Source organism: Mesoplodon densirostris, chromosome 4 (assembly GCF_025265405.1).
Source record: "Mesoplodon densirostris isolate mMesDen1 chromosome 4, mMesDen1 primary haplotype, whole genome shotgun sequence".
NCBI lineage: Eukaryota > Metazoa > Chordata > Mammalia > Artiodactyla > Ziphiidae > Mesoplodon > Mesoplodon densirostris.
The window spans coordinates 128,158,111-128,179,894 of NC_082664.1; the positions used below are offsets into that span (position 1 = coordinate 128,158,111).

At 53.5% G+C, this 21,784-nt stretch overlaps 1 protein-coding gene across 6 annotated transcripts in view; it reads left to right on the forward strand.

Moving 5' to 3' along the window:
• The window catches only part of IGDCC4 (immunoglobulin superfamily DCC subclass member 4), a 37,773-nt gene extending 15,989 nt beyond the window's left edge, over window positions 1-21,784 (forward strand). Inside the window, exons 4-20 of one of the 6 annotated variants that reach the window (XM_060097169.1) lie at window positions 1,045-1,181; window positions 2,546-2,686; window positions 5,929-6,084; window positions 6,809-7,222; window positions 7,738-7,902; window positions 8,450-8,587; window positions 9,458-9,631; window positions 10,599-10,838; window positions 10,970-11,071; window positions 12,819-13,002; window positions 13,670-13,797; window positions 15,333-15,503; window positions 15,756-15,893; window positions 16,647-16,752; window positions 17,249-17,477; window positions 18,222-18,383; window positions 18,930-19,432. In XM_060097169.1, coding sequence (XP_059953152.1) covers window positions 1,045-1,181; window positions 2,546-2,686; window positions 5,929-6,084; window positions 6,809-7,222; window positions 7,738-7,902; window positions 8,450-8,587; window positions 9,458-9,631; window positions 10,599-10,838; window positions 10,970-11,071; window positions 12,819-13,002; window positions 13,670-13,797; window positions 15,333-15,503; window positions 15,756-15,893; window positions 16,647-16,752; window positions 17,249-17,477; window positions 18,222-18,383; window positions 18,930-19,340 — 3,196 coding nt within the window. In that variant the 3' untranslated portion in view covers window positions 19,341-19,432. Of the gene's footprint in view, window positions 1-1,044; window positions 1,182-2,545; window positions 2,687-5,928; window positions 6,085-6,808; window positions 7,223-7,737; window positions 7,903-8,449; window positions 8,588-9,457; window positions 9,632-10,598; window positions 10,839-10,969; window positions 11,072-12,818; window positions 13,003-13,669; window positions 13,798-15,332; window positions 15,504-15,755; window positions 15,894-16,646; window positions 16,753-17,248; window positions 17,478-18,221; window positions 18,384-18,929 lie in introns of all 6 variants that reach the window. The other 5 variants (XM_060097170.1, XM_060097171.1, XM_060097172.1 and 2 more) reach the window with 5 other exon arrangements.

The window sequence follows — 21,784 nt, forward strand, 5'->3', positions numbered from 1 at the left end:
TACGCGTCATACACACACTGTTCTGTACCATACATATTTTGGAGATGGTCTTATAGCAGTACACATGGAACTGTCTCCTTTTAACAGCTGCCTAACATTCCATTGTGTGAATGTACCCAGACCAATTTAGCTAGTTCCCACCCTACAGATGGGCATTTGGACTGTTGCCAGTCTTTTGCTATTACAGACAGGGCTGGAGTCAATATCGTTAGACATACGTTTTTGTGTACATGTACGAGAATATCTGTGGGATGAAGTCCTTGAAGTGATGTTGCTGGTTCAAAAGGCACATGCAGGTTTGATCGTAAGATATCGCCAGCTTGCCCTTGAAAGAGGGTGTATTGATTTGGCGTGACCACCAACAAGACAGGACTGCCTTCCCCCATTCCCTCATCCACAAAGAGTGTTATTAAACCTTTTGATTGGACAAGCTATGTGCCCCCCCCTCCAAAAAAAAGAAAGAAAATTTAAAAAACAAAAACTTTTGACCTTTGGGAATTCCCTGGTGGCACAGTGGTTAAGAATCCGCCTGCCAATGCAGGGGACACGGGCCCTGGTCCGGGAAGATCCCACATGCTGCGGAGCAACTGAACCCGTGTGCCGAAACTACTGAACCTGTGCTCTAGAGTCTGTGAACCACAACTACTGAGCCCGCGTGCTACAACTACTGAAGCCCACAGGCCTAGAGCCTGTGCTCCGCAACAAGAGAAGCCACTGCAGTGAGAAGCCTGTGCACCGCAATGAAGAGTAGTCCCCACTCACCGCAACTAGAGAAAGCCCGGGCGCAGCAACGAAGACCCAACGCAGCCAATAAATAAATTAATTAATTTAAAAAAAAACACTTTTGACCTTTGCTAATCTGATAGGAGAAAATGGTATCTTGTAGTTTTAATTTGCATTTCTTTTATTATGAGTGAAGCTTGAAAGTGAACTGCTCTAGGTATTTCAAGCCAGAGGGGAAGGTGGGTCCAGGACTGTTTGGGCGTGGTACCCTCCCTGAGGAGCCCCTGCCCACCTCACAGGTGCCCTCTCTCTCTTCCCAAGGCTCATCACCCTTCCCAATGGGGTCCTCCAGATCCTGGACGTTCAGGAAGGTGATGCAGGCTCCTACCGCTGCGTGGCCACCAACTCCGCAAACCAGCGCTTCAGCCAGGAGGCCCTCCTCCGCGTGGCCCACAGAGGTAAGGGGGCTGGCTGGGTGCGGAAACCTGGGGGTTTCTGGAGTCGGCCATTTTGGAGCTGGGCGGGGCCTCAAGTAGTCCAAGGCCTGCCTTCAAATAAGTGACTGGCGAGGCGATAAAGCCCAGAGAAGGCAGTGCCACCCAACAAGTCAGAGATAGAACTGGGGCAGGAACCCAAGACTCCCAGTTCAGGGCTCTCTTCCTGCGAGGCCCTGTGTTCTCTTGAGTTGGGTGGAGCGTCCAGGGCTGGGGAGGTGAGGCGTTCGTGGAGGAGTGTCGGTGCCCTGAAGCCCTGGTCCCCGGCCCTCTGTGTGCCCTGAAGGGGATTCACCCTGCTGTTGCTTGCTGTGCCTCTGGCTCCTGATGGTCTGGGGCTCGTGTTCTCTCCATTTCTCTGAAAATCTCCCGTCCCAGGGTGATGCAGTAGGAAGGACACAGGCTTTAGGGTCAGAACGACCTGGTTTGAATCCTGCCTTCTCTACTCACCATCTGCGTGACCCTGGGTTCCTTATCAAATGTCCAGCTCAGGGAGGTGGTGAGAATCACTGAGATAAGATTGAGAAGTGCCTGGTGCCTAGCAAGTGCTCAGTAGATCTCACTCTGGGCCTCCGACAAGGGCCTCTCCCTTGCCTCCCTTTGCCATGGCATCTCCCCTCGACCCCCGCCCCTGACCCCCGCCCCTCCGTTCATCTCTTCCCATCCCCCTCCTCATCCCCTACACCTCCACTCCTACCCTGCTTCTTAGGGCTTAGCTGACGCGCTGAGTCTGTCTGGTGCGCTCTCCCTCCCGTGCCCGGGGTCTCTGCCTCCACCTGCTGGACAAACAGGGTATTCACCATGTTGACCCAGGGACCCAGGGTCACACAGAACTTGGCAGAGAAGTAGCGCTCAGGGGGCTGCCAGGCTGGCAGAAACTCGAACCCATCCCCTGCCTTTCCCACGTGGGAATCGAGGCCCTCTGGAGAAACGACTTGCTAGAACTAGAAGCTATAACTGTTGACTCCAAGTCCAGACTCCAAGTCTACTCTTTTTTTTTCTTTTGTTTTAAACTGGGGTATAGTTGTTTCCAAGTCTACTCTTGACCCTGCTGGTTCTCTGCCTGGAGGGTGGGTTCAATCTGACAGGGGAGAATGGGGGTGGTGTGTCGGAGGTCAGAGGTTATTCCTCTCCTGGCTCCCAGAGAAAGAGCTCTGAGTTCCAGTCCCAGCTCTGCTGAACTACGCAGCTGCTTTCCCATCTGTCAGATGGAACCCTGGCTGCTCCCTGCCCCACCTGCCTCACCAGGTGACTGTGCGCATCAGGTGAGGTGCTGCATGTGAAGACGCCTGATGGTAAGGCTGCCTGCTGGCCTGCCCTCTCTCCAGGGTCCCTGGCATCCATCGGGGGGCAGGACGTGGTCATTGTGGCAGCCCCGGAGAACACCACCGTGGTGTCTGGCCAGAGTGTGGTGATGGAGTGTGTGGCCTCTGCTGACCCCACCCCTTTCGTGTCCTGGGTCCGACAGGGTAAGTGGAGGGAAGGGACCTGAGGGCATGGGAGAGGAAGGGTGTGGCATCTCACGCATCCCCAAGTCAAGGAGCTCTAAGGGTGACCATGCAATCAATGGTCACCGACCTTTGGTGTGGTAGGAACTAACTCCTGTCCCAGGGCTGAGTGTGGGTAGGGAGCCTGGACAAAATTAATCATCAATCCGTGTAGCAAGTTTCCTTTACGAAGCGCGCTAAGTCTGCCACTCAACAAAAGCACTCTTGAGACCTTACTTGCGGGGTGGAGCACTGGGCTCGGTTTTCCACGTTATGTTTCCAGTCCTCACAACACTGAATGTGTGAGAGCTGGAAAGGGGCCAGCGAGTCAGGTGGAACTTGGACCCGCTGCTGGTCTGTTTAACTACACAGCACCTCCTGGTCCACCCAGTGTGCTGCCGCCTTTGTGTGCCTGGCTTCATGCTGGGCACAGTGAATAAAAAAGGGGGGGGCCTACCCTCTGAACTCACAGTCTGTGCGAGGGAGATAAGCACACATCCATGACGAGACGCTTGACAGTATCAGGCAGCAAGTGATGAGTGCCAGGTGGGAATGCGTTACAGGAGATGCTATCGATGCTATCAGGGTAATGAGGGTGCCGGCCAAACGTCACCTTGCAGTCTACTGAGCATGCAACCTACTCTCCTGCTGGAGCCCTTGGAGGAGGGTAGGGGCCAGGGCTATTATTCCCAGTGGGCAGATGAGGAACCTGAGGCTCAGAGAGGAAGGTGGAAAGCCAGGACCCAAACTTTAGAGCCTGTTCTCTTTCTGGTACACCACCCCTTACAGCCCTGTATGGAAGAAAAGCAAGGATTATTTTTGTTTCCATTTGAGATAAGAAGTGACTTGTGCCAAGTTGATGGCAGAAGTAAGTCTTAAACCCAGCTCTTTTTTTTTTTTAATTTAGTTATTTGGCTGCGCCGGGTCTTAGTTGCAGCATGCGGCATCTTTGTTGCAGCATACGGAATCTTTTAGTTGTGTCATGTGGGATCTAGTTCCCCGATCAGGGATCGAACCTGGGCCCTCTGCATTGGGAGCTCAGAATCTTACCCACTGGACCACCAGAAAGTCCCAAACCCAGCTCTTTTTACCCTTTTTCCCCTGGTTCAGTATACGACCCCACACTGCCTCCTTTTTGTAAGTTTGTATCTCACATTCAAGACTATATCATGATGAATACATAGAGTTTAAAGAAAAATAATAACCCAAATGACTACATACCCCCACCGAGCTGGTGAGAAAGAACAGTGCTGGTATCTGTGCCTCCCTGACCTGCCCGGCCTCCTTGGACTTGTGACACTTGCCTAGTTAGGGGGATCCTGGGGCCAGCAGGACCCTCATACTATTATTGCAGTAAGCCTGTGGTGTCACCCAGAAGTTCTATTATCAGTGTTTCCCAAATCCTGACCAGGCATCAAGATGACCCAGGGAGCTTCTTTTTCTTTTTTTTAGTTTTTAGATTTTAAAAAAATTTTTATTGGAGTATAGTTGATTTACAATGTTGTGTTAGTTTCAAGTGTACAGCAAAGTAAATCAGTTATACATATACATATAGCCACTCTTTTTTAGGTTCTTTTCCCATATAAGTCATTACAGAGTATTAGGTAGAGTTCCCCGTGCTATACAATAGGTCCTTATTAGTTGTCTATTTTATATATAGTAGTGTGTACTATATGTCAATCCCAATCCCAGGGAGTGTCTTAAAACTGCGGACTCCCTCCATTTATGCCTGGAGAGTCATGACCCAGGATTTTTAATGCTTAACAAGTGTCCGAGGTCCTTCTACAGAAAGTGTGGTCTTTGGACCTACCTCCTGGGCATAGTTAGAAATGCAGAATCTGGGGTGCCCTAGGCCTCTACATCTTAACAAGTTCTCCTGAGATTCTGTGACTTGTGTACACAGTAAGGATTTGAGAATTGCTGTCCCAGAGGGTCCTGACACCTGTAGCTCTGGGCTCTCACTTGGAGAAACTCTGCTAATAGCACTCCTGGACAGAGACTGGGAAGAGCGAAGCTGGAAATGGACTTCATTCCTGCCCCTGGGCACTGTTCCTTTTCTAGGAACTTACTCCACTAAGTCAGAGGAGGGGTATCGCTTTTTTGTTTTGTTTTGTTTTCTTCTGATGGCAAAAGTTGTAAGTATTCATTGTAGAAAACTAGGGAAAAGGACAAACAGAAAACATCCCACCGCTCGGAGATGAAAATTGTTAACATATGAGCATATTTTCTTCCAGATTTTTTTCTATGCACATGTACATTCTTCCCCAAAATTGAAAGCATGCTATACTTACAATTCCAAGTCCTATTTTCATTCAACAGTATATCATAAACATCTCCCCATCTTTAACACTTTTTCGAAAATAATTTTAATAACTATGATAGTCCATCATTTGAATGTCACCATAATTTAAGTTGCTAGTTCCTGCTATTGAATTTTTAAGTCCTTCCCAGTTGTTCACTATTACAGTTAACACTGCAGTGATCAGCCCCGTTCACAGCTCCCCACCACAGAGTGCCCACAAGTGGAATCCTGGCTTCAAGGTCAAGGTGGAGCCCCTGTTAGCCCTATCAGCATTTACCCTTTCTCAGGCATTGCAACATACTATTTTTAAAAACTTTCCCAATTTGATAGGTGAAAACGAATATCTGTGTTTTGATGTGCATTTCTTTGATTTTGTGAAGTTGAACACTTTTTTGTTTATTGACCATTTGCATTTCTTCCCTGGATTTTCTGTTCAGGTCCATAAGGGAAGGGCTTTTAAAATGGTTTTCACTTCACATCAAGATAAAAGTCTTGCACAGATTCAGATCTTTGGTTCTGGTCCAGAACTTTCCAGCCGTATGTTCACCATAGCACTGGGCTAAGACCATATGGGAGGAGTGTCCTTCTTGAGAGAAATGAATTTAATAATAATGGTAATGGTAATAACTGACTAGTATACCGAGCACTTCTTATGTGCCTGCATTGTGCCAGCCAGTCCCACAGACTTTATTCGTTACACTCTCAGAGCAGCCTGTCCAGCGAGGGACCATCTCCCCATTTTACAGACAGAGACACTAAGGGCTCAGAGGAAGTCATCGGTCTAGCAAGTGGAGGAACTGAGATCCCAGCCAGCGACTGTTGTGTTCTCTTAACCCGGGTGTAGAGGGTCTCCCGAGGTCCGGAGAGTGGATGGAGGGGCAGCCCTCAGCTCCCCCCTCCAGCGCTCTCCCTCCTCCCGCAGATGGGAAGCCCATCTCCACCGATGTCATCGTCCTGGGCCGCACCAACTTACTAATCACCAGCGCGCAGCCCCGGCACTCTGGCGTCTACGTCTGCCGAGCTAACAAGCCCCGCACGCGCGACTTCGCAACCGCAGCCGCAGAGCTCCGCGTGCTGGGTGAGGAGGGGAGGAGGGTGAGGGAGGGCGGAGGATCGCGGAGTAGGTGTGGGGGAGACCGGACTGGGGCGGGTTAGCTAGGGCAAGGCCGGGAGGAGAGGGGAGGGGGGTAAAGGGGCGAGTGGGTGTGTCAGAGGGACTGAGGGGCGGTACTGGAGTATGAAAAAGGGATAGGGCGTGGGGTGGGGCATTGGAGGGGACAGACTAGGTAATTAGAGGAGAGGAAGTGGTGGAAAGAGATTGGAGGATGGAGTGGGGGCAGAGGGGAGGGGTGGTCTGGGTGCGACCCAGGTAATGTGGGGAGGGGTGGGACTGAGGTTATTGAGTGGAGATGGAGTGGTCTGGGTGGAGAAAACTGGGGGCAGGGTTGCTCAGGGCTGGCAGAGGGGTAAATCTGCTAGGTAAGGGATACTGGGAGGTGGGGGAGAAGGAAATGGTAAGTGCGGGAGCAGGGTTAGATCCAGGAGGAACCAGGGTATTTAGGGGAGGCCGAGGAGGCCTGGGGACAACTCGGAGAGAGAAAGAGAAAGGTCAGTGTGGGGCTGGGGTAAAAGGCGGAAGAGAGCTAGAGCTGTACTGCCGAGGGTATTTTGAGGGGACGGGTGAGTCAGGAAGAGCTTAGAATGAGTGGAGGGGATGCGGGAGTCCGTCGGGTATTGGGGGGCGGGAGCCGGGGCCCCTAGTGGCCGGAGCGCGCGGTCAGCGTCCCCCTCCCCTCCCCCAGCCGCCCCTGTCATCTCGCAGGCGCCGGAGGCGCTGTCGCGGACGCGGGCGAGCACCGCGCGCTTCGTGTGCCGCGCGTCCGGGGAGCCGCGGCCCACGCTGCGCTGGCTGCACGACGGAGAGCCGCTGCGGCCCAACGGGCGCGTCAAGGTGCAGGGCGGCGGCGGCAGCCTGGTCATCACGCAGATCGGCCTGCAGGACGCCGGCTACTACCAGTGCGTGGCCGAGAATGGCGCGGGCACGGCGTGCGCCGCCGCGCCTCTGGCAGTCGTGGTGCGCGAGGGGCTGCCCAGCGCCCCCACACGGGTCACCGCCACGCCGCTGAGCAGCTCCGCCGTTCTGGTGGCCTGGGAGCGGCCCGAGCTGCACAGCGAGCAGATCATCGGCTTCTCCCTCCACTACCAGAAGGCACGGGGTAAGTCTCCCCGGGGCTAAGAGGCCCCAGCAAAGACCTACGCGGGGGCTCTGGTGGGCGGGGAGGGGCGCGGCACAGGCTGGATGATTGAAGGGTTGCCTTTGGGGATAGGATACAACGGGATGGGGTGGGAACCCACAGGAGAGACCTGTGTAGAAATGGGTTAGTACATTTCTCCCTCAGCCACAGTTTGTTATAAGAGAGGAGAGAGAGGATGCTTCTCCTCGCAGGGAAAATGGCTTGGCATTCCTGGAGCCAGCTTGTTAATTGCAGCAGGAGTCACTTCAGTTAGAGGCTAGAAGAGACTTCCTAACCAGTGGAGGAATTAATACAGTGGGACTAGAAGTCAGGGGAGTTTATACTCTCCCACCGAGATTATCTGGAATGATTTAGCTATAAAGAGACTATTCTAGGGACTGGGCCAATATGAAGGATCCCTAGACAGCTTCCAGCTGGCAAGCCCTCAGGGGTTGCCCTGTGACAGACCATTTGTCCTCTAACCCTAATCCACTCAGGCATGGACAATGTGGAATACCAGTTTGCAGTGAACAATGACACCACTGAGCTACAGGTTCGGGACCTGGAACCCAACACAGACTACGAGTTCTACGTGGTGGCCTACTCGCAGCTGGGGGCCAGCCGCACCTCCACCCCAGCACTGGTCCACACACTGGATGATGGTAGGGCCTCTGCACCTGCAGTGGGCACCTTGGGGCCCAGAGAATTCCCTGGGGATGGTAGCTCAGCTTCTCTTTACTAGTGTTCGCCAAGGCACTTTTACCTGCCTTATGCCATATTTTGTGCCCTGTAAGGGAGTGGGTGAGGGTTCTTCTCCTTAATTTACAGTTGGGAAAACTGAGGCCCAGAAAATTATGACTTGCCCAAGGTCAGTAGTACAGCTGGGACTTGAGCCCAGGTCTCATGATTGCCTGTGTCAGATGGCCCTTCTCCCCGACACCCACGTACCATCCAGTCAGACAGGAGCCAGTGACAATCCATCGGACGTAGACGATTGTGCCCCCAACCTTATTCTGGCTTCAGGGTGGGAAGGATGCCCCCTCATCTCCAGCTTGGGGCTCCCCTGAGAGGCTCCCTTTCCTCCCTCAGATCCTGGTCCTGGGCCTACTTCTGACTTGCTGTGTGACCTGGGCAAGTCTCTGACCGCTCCTGGGCCTCAACCTTCCACGTCGGTGGAGCAGAGCTCACGTTGATGTTCTTCTGTCTCAGTCCCCAGTGCAGCGCCCCAGCTCTCCCTGTCCAGCCCCAACCCCTCGGACGTCAGGGTGGTGTGGCTGCCCCTGCCCCCCAGCCTGAGCAATGGGCAGGTGGTGAAGTACAAGATAGAGTACGGTTTGGGAAAGGAAGGTGAGTGGGGGCAGGACCCGGGCTCCACCTGGCTGGGAATCACTGGCGTGAAGGGTTGATCAGAGTGGCTGGGGGCCTGAGCGGAGCTGTGGAGTAGGGCAAGGTGAACCTGGAAAAGGGGAAGGTGGGCTGGGGGTTGGGAGGGCAGGAGAGAAAGGGAAGGCGAAGAGGGCTAGCTCAAGACAGGGGGAAGCCTGGGGTCTAGCCCCAGCTCCTCTACGGCTGCGGCTGCGGCGCGTAATCCTGTTGAGTCCCTGCCTCAGTCTCTTTGTCTGTGAAATGAGGCAGGTAACCTAGGTAATCCCTGGGGTCCCTTCCAGTTCAAAAAGCAGATGAGGGATAGGGAGGTGGAGGGTGTGCTTGTGGGATTGAGAGAAATGAGGCATGGGGGTGTGTGTGTTAGGACAGATGTCAGGGATCTAGGGGAGGAGGTGTGAAAGGGATGGAGAGATTGGAGAAGGCGAGTGGCTGGGGGCCAGGACGAGGGTGGGGAGGGAGGGAAGGGTGAGGAAGGGGGCTTGGGTGGTTGGCAGGGCTCCGGAGAGTAGGTGGTGCTTGATGGCCTTCACAGCCAGCGCCTCGTGCCCGCACCCTGGTGTGTGCGGGGAGGGGGTGGTTACTGACAGCTCCTGGGGCCGGGGGGAGTGTGTGCCATGATTCTCCCCGCTCTGAGCCGAGGCTGATGGCTGTGTCAGCCAGAGTTGGAGGCCCAGGAGTCAGCCCTGGAGCATGGCGTCCGTCCGGGCACTGAGGGTCTCAGTCTCTGATGGGCCCTGAGGAACCAGGACCTGAGGTGGAAAAGTCGGTGTAGGGGAGTTTAGGAGTCCTGGTCCTTAGGTGGCCACCCAGAGCCAGTCTCTTCTGTCCCAGCAGATCAGATTTTCTCCACCGAGGTGCCAGGGAACGAGACACAGTTTACACTGAACTCGCTTCAGCCCAACAAGGTGTATCGAGTGCGGATTTCGGCCGGCACAGGGACCGGCTACGGGGCCCCCTCCCAGTGGATGCAGCACAGGACGCCCAGTGTGCACAACCAGAGCCACGGTACGGGGTCAGAGGGGGCAATCGGGGTGATGCGTGTACCTATGTATGTATGTGTATGTTTGCCCTTGGAACCCAGACCCAGCTGCCTCCTCCATCAGAGACGTTCCATGGCTCCCCCTGCTCGATGGGCAAGGGAGGATGGGTGAAGAGGCGAAGGGCTGGCCTTTGCAGACACCCCTGAGCTCGTGTTTCCTTTCCATCTGCTGGGTGACTTTGGACAGACCATTCACAACTCTAAGACTTCATTTACTGCCAGGTGTGGCATGAGGATTAAACAATGTAAACAAAATGTTTAGTACATAATTAAAACTTGATAAATATTAGCTGCTTCCGTGATTATGATCATTGTGGGTTTGGTTGAGAGGCCCAATAGTAGAGTGGTTAAATGCAGTCAAAACCTGGCACACATACTATCTGTGTGACGTTGGGCAAGTTACTTTTACAAGCCTCCGTTTTCTTATCTGTAAAACAGGGATAATAGTACTTTTGTTATTTTATAGGGTTGTGAGAATAAAGTTGAAATACATGGTACAAAGTGCTTAGAACAGCATCAGACACATAGTGAGCTGCCCCACTCTTAGGCTTCCAAGTAGGGCTCCCCACTTCCAATGGCTCCATCCCTCCTTCCCGGCTTTAGCAATCCCTGTGATCCCCTACCTGCCGGTACTCATGCATTCATTCCTTCAGAAGAATTCTAGAGCCCTACTCTAAGCGAGGTGCTGTCAGCCCTGCCCCAGAGGTGCTCCTTGCTAACCTCTTTGCAAATGCCCAGGAGACAGCCCTGCATTCCCTGCACTTGTGGAAGAGTGAGGTGTCCTCTAGACCGAGCCTGGGCCTGGCCCTTAGGCCGGTGGCTGAATGGTGATGCACTGGGAGAAGGCTGGCAAGGCTGTCACTCAACGCTGTCTTCCTGCTTTTTGCTTCCTCATGTCTCTTCCCTCCTCCCTTCCTGCTCCTCTGCCCGCAGTCCCTTTTGCCCCTGCAGAGCTGAAGGTACGGGCGAGGATGGAGTCCCTGGTCGTATCATGGCAGCCACCCCCTCACCCCGCTCAGATTTCTGGCTACAAACTGTACTGGCGAGAGGTGGGGACAGAGGAGGAGGAGGCAGATGGTGAGGGCCCTCCAGGGGGCCGTGGAGACCAGGCTTGGGATGTGGGGCCTGTCCGGCTCAAGAAGAAAGTGAAGCAGTATGAGCTGACCCAGCTAGGTGAGGAGGGCCGGGTGGGGAGGGATGAGATGGACATAGCTCCAGCGGGAGACTGGACAAGCGGGGTCAGTGGCTGGAGATGACCCCAGAGGTTCCTCTAGCCAGTGAGTGACCCCCATGACCTTCCCCAGTCCCTGGCCAGCTGTACGAGGTGAAGCTCGTGGCATTCAACAAACACGAGGATGGCTATGCGGCAGTGTGGAAGGGCAAAACGGAAAAGGCTCCCACCCCAGGTGAGGGGGCTGGGGAAGCGGGGGAGGAGGTCTCAGTCAACAGGTCTGTGTGTGGCCTCCTTTCCCTTTCCTCTGGGCCAGCTCTGGTGGTCAGGTTGTCTGGAAGCTTCAGCCACCCACAAACCCATTCTACTAGGCTCTTCTAGGTTACAGAGAGAAGCTCCAGCCTGTGCACTGTCTTGTAGGTCTGCTTACCGTGTTTTCATTATCCATGAACAGTGCTAATATGGAAGGTTTGGACAGAGAAAAACCCCATGGTTCATCAGTGACTTCTGACTCCAAGTTTGACCTTTAAACAATTTTTAAAATACATCCACCTACATTGCACCGTCTATCAGATTATTCCTCTGCTCTAGGCAGGGAGGGTATCCCTTTGTGGCCCACCAGGAAACTGAGGCTCAGGATCTTAGTTGGGGCTGCTGCAACAAAACATTATAGACTGGGTGGCTTGAACAACCAGTTCTGGGGGCCGGAAAGTCCAAGATCGAGACCCCAGCAGAGCCAGTGTCTGGTGAAGACCTGCTTCCTGGTTCATAGACCATAGGCCATCTTCTCGCTGTGTCCTCACATGGCAGAAAGAGGGTTGGAGAGTTTCCTGGGGTCTCTTTTATAAGGGCACTGTTATAGACTGAAAATGTGTGTCACCCCAGAATTCATATGCTGAAACCCTCCACTCCAATCTGATGTAATAGGAGGTAATTAGGATTAGATGATGTCATGAGGGTGGAGCCTTCATGAATGGGATTAGCACCCTTATAAGAGTCACAAGAGAGCTTGCTTCCCTTTTCTGCTCTGAAGATACAGTGAGAAGTCAATAGTCTATAACCCAGAAGAGGGTCTTCACCAGAACTTGACCATGCTGGCACCCTGATCTCAGACTCCAGAACTGTGAGAAATAAATTTCTGTTGTTTATAAGTCACCCAGTCTACGGTTGTTTGTTATCGTAGCCTGAACAGACAAAGACAGGCACTAATCCCTAAGACAGGACCCACCATATGTTCAAATTTCAACATATGAACTTTGGGGGGACACAAACATTCATTCCATGAAACTTTTCCATGTCCTTTACAAACATTAACTAATTTAATCCTCATAACAACCCTATGAGGTATTGGTACTATTATCTGCCCCCACTGACAGAATGAGGAATGGAGACACAGAGAGGTTAATTAACTTCTCCATAGTCACACAGCTACTAAGTGGCAGAGTTGGAATTTGAATCAGGGCAGCCTGGCTCCAGAATCTGTGCTTTTAATTGCCATGATTTGCTGTCTCTCTCTATTACATTCCTACATACTAGTGTTCCACAGTCTGCTATCTGTACACTCTTGGCAAAAATCACTTAAGTTCTTGGGAGCCTCAGTTTCCTCATCTGTGAAGTGAGAATGGTGCCACCCAACTCACAGGATCAAAAGAGACTGGGTGAGGGCTTCCCTGGTGGCGCAGTGGTTGAGAGTCCGCCTGCCGATGCAGGGGACACGCGTTCGTGCCCCGGTCTGGGAGGATCCCACATGCCGCCGAGCGGCTGGGCTTGTGGGCCATGGCTGCTGGGCCTGCGCGTCCAGAGCCTGTGCTCCGCAGCGGGAGAGGCCACAGCAGTGAGAGGCCTGCGTACCGCAAAAAAAAAAAAAAAAAAAAAAAAAAGAGACTGGGTGAAAGAAAGTGCCCTGGGAACTGCAAACCACTATACATATTGAGGGATGAGTATCCTTCCTCCATTCCCACACTCTAATTTTCACCCTCCAGACCTGCCCATCCAGAGAGGGCCACCCCTGCCCCCCGCCCATGTCCATGCGGAATCAAACAGCTCCACATCCATTTGGCTTCGGTGGAAAAAACCAGACTTCACCACAGTCAAGATTGTCAACTACACTGTGCGCTTCAGCCCCTGGGGGCTCAGGAATGCCTCGCTGGTCACCTATTACACCAGGTGAGAAGAGGGGGCTGATGCTGCGAAGGGGGAGGAAGAGCAGACGGTGGGGAAGAAGGCAGAAGGTGGTGATGAGGAGAGGGGACCTGGGGGTTCAGGGACATTTCATGACTCATGTGTTAAACTGGGGGCACATTGAGGGTCTGATGACCAGATGGTGACAGATGGAAAAGGGGCGTCCACCCAGTCCCATCCCCTCACAGGAGAGCCTTGTACTCGACCCTAGGAAACGTCACGCAGGACAGACCTATTTCTTCAACTTCACGTGATGGGGAAGAGACAGCCCAGCTGCTGTCCTGAGAGGTCCCCAGTTAGATAGGGAGACAGAGACCCTGACCTGGGGAGCTGTTTGTTTGGCAGAGGAAACAAAGCATAAAAAGAAATAGATATATACAGCTGCAGCTGAAGTAAAATTAAGTCAAGGAAAAGAAGCATCAGAGATGGTCCCTTGGGTAGAGAATGATGTGGATTAATCCAGGAATGTTTCTGGCTTGGGGATTGGACATGGAGCCTGATACATACATACAGTACATCCAGACCTCTCTGCAGGTCCTCTGGATGGTGTTAGTGGCCCCCATGAGGCTGGGGTAGGGGAGTAGATTTGGAGGGGCCTGCCCTGCTAGGAGGGTGTGCCTGAGAGCCCTTGTCATGTTTCTTGCCTCTGCAGCTCTGGAGAAGACATCCTCATTGGCGGGCTGAAGCCATTCACCAAATACGAGTTTGCGGTACAGTCCCACGGCGTGGACATGGATGGGCCTTTCGGCTCCATAGTGGAGCGCTCCACCCTGCCTGACCGTGAGTGGCCACCAGTCCATCTTTCAGGGAACTCCTTCTTGCCCCAGCATCCCTCTTGTGAAGCGCCCCTCAGAACCCCATTTGCTCTGCATCTTTGTAGGCAGTCTTGTGCTGGTCTTAACCGTTTACTCACAGACATCATAACATAAGATTTAGAGGAGTGGTTTCTTTTAAGAGGCTGTGGGAAGACCTCAGCGAGCTGTGAGGGGGGCCAGGTCTGGAGGCAGGCATCCTGGGTTCTGCATTTGGGTCTCCGTCATCCCCCTGACACACACTGAGACTTAGGCAGTCCCCTTCCCCACGAAGGGCCTGTGGGTCCTCATCTGTCAAAAGAGAGGATGGGACCATTTGCTTTGCAGATCTGTGACTCTGGAACCCTCTGGAAATGCATCTGAAGACAAGTGGCTTTTTGTTCTCACAGCAGAGGCTCTTTGGTGCTTCCAGTCCTCAGACTGCTCACCTTTCTATTGACAGACCTTTGTCCCTGATCTGAAATAGGAAGACGCGTGTAGAGTGGGGTGGGGAGGCCCTCTACCCTCATGGATTCACTTTTTAAAAAACTGCTTGCAAGTTGTTTCTCACCCACACATGACTTCAGTTCTTATGGTCTTAAACTGCGTGTGGAGTTGAGGGAGACCCCGGTGTTTTCTCCAAGGAGACTCTGTGATACTGGACCCTAGCACAACTGACCAGGCTACAGAGGGGGGAATGTTTTCTCCTTTCGCAAGTGGGGAGACTGGAGCCTGAGAAGCAGAAAGTCATGTAGGATAAAGGAGGGTTCTGGCAGCCTGTGGTGCTGTGGCTCTGTTATGCCTTAGAGCCCTGGGTCCCCATCCCACCCTCTGTTGGGCCTCGAAAACCTGAGCCCCCAAATCTCTGTCCTTTCCCAACACACCAGCCACCTTGTGTCCCTCCTTCTCCCCCTTCCTCATTCACTCCCACCCCCAGGATCAACTTCTTCTCTGAAAAAAAACCACAAAGCCTTCCAAGGTGCTGCTTCTCCCACTGCGGTTCCCCTGACCCTGAGGACTTGTGCCAGGGACAGGCGTAGACAGAGGCTACAGAGGGCATCAACCAACTTTACTTGAAGATTTCGGGTGGCAAGGGGAGTTAGGAACGCTAAATGATAAAATATTTCGAACACTATTTTTATATTAAATGTTACCACGGAATAGATGAATTTAAAAGAAAATGTAAGCCTTCCGAAAACTTCTGAGCTCTGCCCCCAGGTCCCTAGAATACCGAGGGTTCTTCAACCCTTGGAAGTATTTGGGTGTGGAAGTTTGAGGAGCTCTGCTCCAAGGAGTAGAAAAGAGCTTCTGAGAGGGGAGGAATGGTGGTGAAGCCCCCTCCTCAACTGTATTCCAGAACTTCCCCAGTGAGAGACCAGACCTCATTCTGCTTTGTGGTTTGTGGTTTGTTCCAGTGAAGGAGGAAGCAGGGAGGCTATGTCCTCATGCCCTGGCTCCCAGCTGCCCCCAGAGCTGGGGCTGTCAGTGACCCTGCCTCTCCCCGTCTCCCCTCCTGACCCCCAGGGCCCTCCACACCCCCATCTGACCTGCGCCTGAGGCCCCTGACGCCATCCACCGTTCGGCTGCACTGGTGCCCCCCCTCAGAGCCCAACGGCGAGATCGTGGAGTATCTGATTCTCTACAGCAGCAACCGTACCCAGCCTGAGCACCAGTGGACCCTGCTCACCACCGAGGGTGAGGGCTCGCGCCCCAGGGCATCTGAGCAAGAGTTTCCCCACCCTCTCCCCACTTTGCAGCCTCCCCAGTGGCTGGTTAGTAGTGAGCTCGCCGCTGAGGTTTGTTCTAGGAGGAGCAGGCAGAAGCTACCGCCTGAGTGGGAGAAGCAGATTCTCTCAGGGCCACTTCCCAGCCCATCCCTGCAGCCCACCCCAACCCAGTTCACCAACCCTGCTCTCCCTGCCTTCCCCACGCGCCCCCCCCCCACAGGAAACATCTTCAGTGCTGAGGTCCATGGCCTCGAGAGCGACACTAGGTACTTCTTCAAGATGGGGGCGCGCACGGAGGTGGGGCCTGGGCCCTTCTCTGGCCTGCAGGATGTGATTACTCTCCAGGAAAAGCTCTCAGGTAAGAGGCAGGAAGACAGGAAGGGGTGGGGTCCATCCTGGGGCAGCCCAAGCTCTCCAGAGGCCCCCCCACACACAGTTGACTTCTAACCCTCAAGCCATCTCTTCCAAGGTCCTGCCTCTGGGCATGACTACACTTTCATTGTTTTGGACAAGTGCCCTCTTCATCTGGTGTGGAGAGGACAAATTTGAAGGGAAGATGGGTGTGGTTCAGTGGTGATTCAGTTGAGAGGTCAGATTTGCGGGAGACTGGCTTGGTTTCTTTGGGAGATTGCTTTGATTGGAGAACTGGCTTGGAAAGGTGATGAGATTTATGGGGTGGAGGTCTTGGGCAATGGGACTGGCTATGTAATCTGCAGGGCCTGGTGTGAAAGGGAAATGTGGGGTCCCTTATTTAAAAAGGGGGAAGAATTTCCAGATGGTGACAGCAGAGCATTAATTAAACCAAGCCCAGAGCCCTTCTAAGCATGGGCCACGTGCCCCTGCAAAACCAGCCCTGTTAGGCAGGCAAGAGCTGTGTTTTAGGCCAGGCTGATGGGGAGGAACTACAACTTCCGGATGTCCAGTGAGAGAGACGTAGTGGTGGTCTCTGTGAGTCCATGGGGCCCTCCTGTCCTTGCGTGAGAAGATTTCACATGTCCAAAGGGTGAGACTCAGGCCAGGGGTCTCTGGAGGAAGCTGCAAGTCCTGGTCTATGAACCCTGGGTTCTCTCCTGTCCTCCATCTGTTCTGTTCCCTCCCTCTCCCCCGCCAGACTCTTTGGACGTGCACTCTGTCACGGGCATCATCGTGGGCGTCTGCCTGGGCCTCCTCTGCCTCCTGGCCTGCATGTGCGCCGGCCTGCGCCGTGGCCCCCACCGGTGGGTGAAGGAACCAGTCTGACCGCACAGAGGAGAGGTTTCCAGAAGGGCTGCAGAGATGACGGAGCAGGGAAAGTGGCCATGACTTGCTCTGGGCACTCCCAGGAGCCCCACTAAAGTTGACTCTGGGATGAAGGGGTTGGGGGTGATGACTTCATGAGAGTAGGGGGTGGGTTTACAGAAGCCCCCCAGCATATCCCCTCAGCAAGGGCAGGCGTAGGTAGAGCTGCCTCTCTGCCGCTTCCTTGGTAGCTGCCAGCATCTTGCAGAGAGGGACTCCAAACCTCCAGATGACTGGAGCCAAGGGAGGCAGGACCCCAGTGTAGTGTGACAGCTGTTTTGAACAATCCCAGAATTTCTTATTCATTGCCCAGACTGGGAAATTAAGTCGCAGAGATGGGTAGGAACCTGCCCAGGGATACAGGCTGGACTAGATACTAGTCTCACCCCCACCCCTCTCTTTGACCACTGTGCTGTCCCCCATCTTCCCTTCCAGGGAAGCCCTCCCGGGCCTGTCCTCCACGGCCACTGCTGGGAACCCCACGCTGTACTCCCGAGCCCGCCTTGCCCCCCCCAGCCCCCCGGCTGCCCATGAACTGGAGTCCCTTGTGCACCCCCGTCCCCAGGATTGGTCCCCACCGCCCTCAGACATCGAGGACAGGGCTGAAGTGCACAGCCTTATGGGTGGTGGCGGTCCTGACTGCCGGGGTCACTCCAAGAGAAAGGTGAGCCTGGGTAGGTCTGAGCTCCACACTGTGGCTCATGCCCAAATAGGACACCAGGGGGCGCGAGAGCGCAATGTGTGACCCCGTGAGAGAGCCCCTTCCCTCCTCCCCCCTCCCCTTCCTGGGCCAGCTGCAGAAGAAAAGGCACACTCTCCCTCCTCCTTGAAAGGGTTGGGAGGGCAGGGAAGCAGATGGGCCTCCATCCCTGGCAGAATAGGTCAGCCTGGTTCTCAGGAAGGAGGGGAGGGCCCCCGATGGGCTGTCTGCTGTCGGGGTGGCCAGAACACCCAAATCCCTCTTCACCCTGGGAGCTGGGGAGACCTCTAAGACCCGGCTCTCCCCAGTATGGGCAAAAGAGGCTGGTCAGTTTGCAGGTGGTCAAGTGGGACCGGGATCCGGATAAGGTGGGCCCACATAGGGCAGGTCCCCTCCATCCTAGCAGTGGTGGCTCATCCTGCATTCCCTGACCAGCCAGCTCAAACCCCTGAGTCTTTCCTCATCCTTTCCCTGCCTCTGTGGTGAAGGAGACCCTGCCTGGCTCAGAAACCTCTGGGCTTTTCTGCAGGAGGATCTTTCTATCCTCAAATTCACCCCCAGACTCTCAGCCCATTCTGTGCTCCTCCCTACAGCCTTGGGGAGGGAGGTAGCAAGGGGGCCAAGAGAGTCTGTGAAGGGAGCTCCATCCACTTCCCTCTCATACTTCACAGTCAAGCTCTCAGTGCTCCCACTTCTCTTCCTGTGCAGATCTCCTGGGCTCAGCACGGTGGGCTGAGCTGGGCAGGTTCCTGGGCAGGCTGTGAGCTGCCCCAGGCAGGCCCCATGCCCTCGCTGACCCGGGCCCTGCTGCCCCCTGCCGGAACCGGGCAGACGCTGTTGCTGCAGGCTCTGGTGTATGACGCCATCAAGGTCAGCGTCCTGGGAGGAGCGGGGAGGGAAGGAGAGGAGGGTCCCCGCGTTTGTGCAGAGCAAGTAGTGAATCCTCTGGAGAACCCTGGTGGTAACTTCCCTGGGGCTAAAAGTCTAGCCAGCAGGTCCCTGGAGCCTCTAGAGGTGAGCGGATGGAGGGCAGGCCAGTTTAGGAGAATCTGTATTTTTCTGGGTTGGGGACAATCCCTCCTCAACCTAGACCTAAGTGGGCCACAGCAGAATTACATGGATCTGACGGTGCACCCGGCCTGAGTGCACTCAGCCCTTCCTCCTATTCACTGAGGCCCTGACTGAATCTGGTACTTCTGGAACTCCTCAGCAAGGGCAAATGCATAGAATTTCCCTGCCTTCCCATGGATCTGATCATCATCTCTTTTAGGATAGTCACTGTTCTTCCTTTACCAACTCCCATGTAATATATAACGGGCTCTGGGCTGGGGGTCAGTCTCTCTGCATCCCAAGAATGATGGTCATTCTTCTGATGGTCACTCTCAGTGATGGTTTTGTGTTCTCTTCTCTGACCAGGGCAATGGGAGGAAGAAGCCGCCCCCAGCCTGCAGGAACCAGGTGGAGGCCGAAGTCATTGTCCACTCTGACTTTAGTGCATCCAAAGGGAACCCTGACCTCCACCTCCAAGATCTGGAACCTGAGGATCCGCTGCCTTCAGAGGCTGCTGACCTCACTTTGGGTGTTATGGATCTCAGGCAAGGGGCAGACTGGCTGGACAGGGAGCTGGGAGGGTGTGAGCAGGCAAGCCCTGGGCCAGACAGACTTACCTGCCTGCCAGAGGCAGCCAGTGCTTCTTGCCCCTACCCGGACCTCCAGCCCAGTGAGGCTCTGCAGGAGGCCCCAGGGAACAGCTGCCAGCCAAAGGCCCCCCGCCCTCCAGCGGCCAGCCCAGGCCTGCCCAGAGCCCCAGTCTCCTCCTCTGCTTAGCTCCCTCAAGGGCACAGTTTGGGGCAGGCTGGTATGGATCATGGGACATGACATGTGTGGCCACACATGTACACGTGTCTGCCTGCAGGTACTGACCATCATCAAGCCATTTGGAGCCTCCTAGGGTGCTTTGGCTCAGGGGAGAGGAAGAAGTGGATTATTCACTCTTCCCCACCCATGCTCTGTGACACGTGTGGTAGGCGAGAGACACGTGAGGCACAGCTATACGTGCTGTACACGTGTGAAGCGCGTGTGCGTGTGCTGGTTGGTGAGCTGGGAAACCTTGGCCCGGGCAGTGGTCACTACGGCCTACTCCGTCCTCCAGGTCAGGACAGTGCCCAGCCCTGTGGGCCCCCACCTCCGTCACCCAGCCTTTTATTACACACTCTGAGAGTGTCTCCAGTGCCCTGTCTGACAGAGACAGCCCCAGCCCACTTCCTGTCTGGCTGGGCTGAGTGCAAGCAGGCTCTGAATGCCTAACGCTTTAGCTGCATCACCTCTGCCATGTCCCCGGTGCCCAAATTGAGAGGGTGACTCTGGCTCCCCTCAGAGCAACTCTGCATCTAGTGTTGTAATTGGGGAAGTGCCTGGTTTTGAAAATCTGCTTTCTCTTGCTCTCCCCTCCTTCCTCCCCGCTCACTCCTCTAGTGTCTGTCTCCCAGTCGCCCTGCTCTCCCAATCCTAGTGCCCTTCTCTTCCTCCCTGATACCCTTTCCTCTCCTCTCTGCGCTCTCTCTGCCTCCTCTTTCCGTCTGTCTCTGCTGTCTCTCCCACCTCTCCCACACTGTGTCATGTGGTTCTCCTGCCTGGGTTCAATCTCTGCATCCTTCCCTAACAACGTGACTACCTCATGTCTGTTCAAGGCCAGAGCATGACTCCTGTGTCTGCCATCCACTTCAGCCGTCATCCTCCCACCCCCTTCCCATCTGTGCCTCCGTTGGCCCCCTCCCCAGGCAAACTGCCTACCCCCAGTGCAGGTTTGGAAAAGACCTTTCAGCTTCCCTTGCATCTTTCTGCCTGTGATTGAGATCGGAGGGCTCTCCTTGGAGGGGATAAATGCAAGTCATACAAGGGGGTTTTTGAGACAAGGAAAGGGGAACACGACCCAGAAGCTTGGGGTAAAATTACTCCCTCCCTTCTAGGAAGGCAGGCAGATTTGCTGGACGGAGGGGTTTGGGGACCTTCCTTCCCAGTTGAAGCTAGAAGGGTAGAAGGGGATGGAAATTAGGGGTTCCATGGCCCCACCGCTTCCCACTCTGTGCACCTTGAACATGAGCTGACGGTGGAAGGAATCTCATCCTCTTGCGGTGCTGGAAGGGAGGACTTCACACAGGACAAGGGTGATGGGCTCATTTCATTTTGTCTTTTCTTTAAATTCAATCCTGAAGTCATTTTCTGTTGACCCACCACACAGGGACAAGCTTGACTTCTGTTTCTTGTGGAGAGAAAACAAGGTCATTTATTTGATTTTGCACCTCAGCCTCTCATAGGAGCATCGAGTATGCGGTCTTTTCTCCCTGCATTCATCTTTTCTAACTGAGCAGCACATCAAGGGTTAACTCTGGCTTCTGGGCCAAATTAGAAATAACCAGTCTATCTTTCCTTTTTTTTTTTAATGGTGAAATGTCTCTCAGCGGAGTTGCAGCTTTCTCAGACCCTTTCAGCATCTGTGTTTATTACACTCGGGTGTCACTCACGTTTGACATCCGCACCTACATTTCCTCCTCCTCCCCCTCCTTCAGGCAGCCTATGATAACACTAAAGATTATTAATGTTGGTTTTGTATCTCATTAGGACAGAATTGTCACTTGTACTATTTCTGTAGCATTCAGCGTTGCTGTGGCTAACACTACTGTATATGTTTCATCAGTGCTCTGAAGGTCAAAAGCCTCATTTTATTTTGCTGGTTTGATTTTTTTATTTTCTAAAGGAAAAAAAAAAAAACAAAAACTGCCCTGAATTAAATGGCTGTTTTAACAGTAGGCTCTTAGCATTACACCACATAGTCATTTTTCATGTTCTTGTTTAACAGGCAGTGAGGTTCTGGTTTAAATTAAATAGCTGCAAATGAGACAATTTATAACCCATTAGGTTGGGTGGAAAATTGTTTCTCAAAAGCAAATAAGTAATAAATCTGGTATCTGCCTATAACTCACAGTTGATAAGAAAGTGGCCATTACTCACTAGCATTATATATGATTTGGGCTCTGGGTAATTTGGAAGTGTTAGGTTTGTGTCTTTGCAACAGTATTTTTATTAGAAAAGAGTCCATTGGCCTTTTACAGGGTATTAATCCCTTTGTCATCTACCATCGATGCCTTACGGTTTTTGAGTCTCATTTAAAAACCTTTTCTTGATGCATGACAAGTGTAATCGGTACCTGCTCATTTATTTGTCTGTAGTTTTGCTGTATTATTTAATTATTTTTCCAGTGTTTTTTTTCT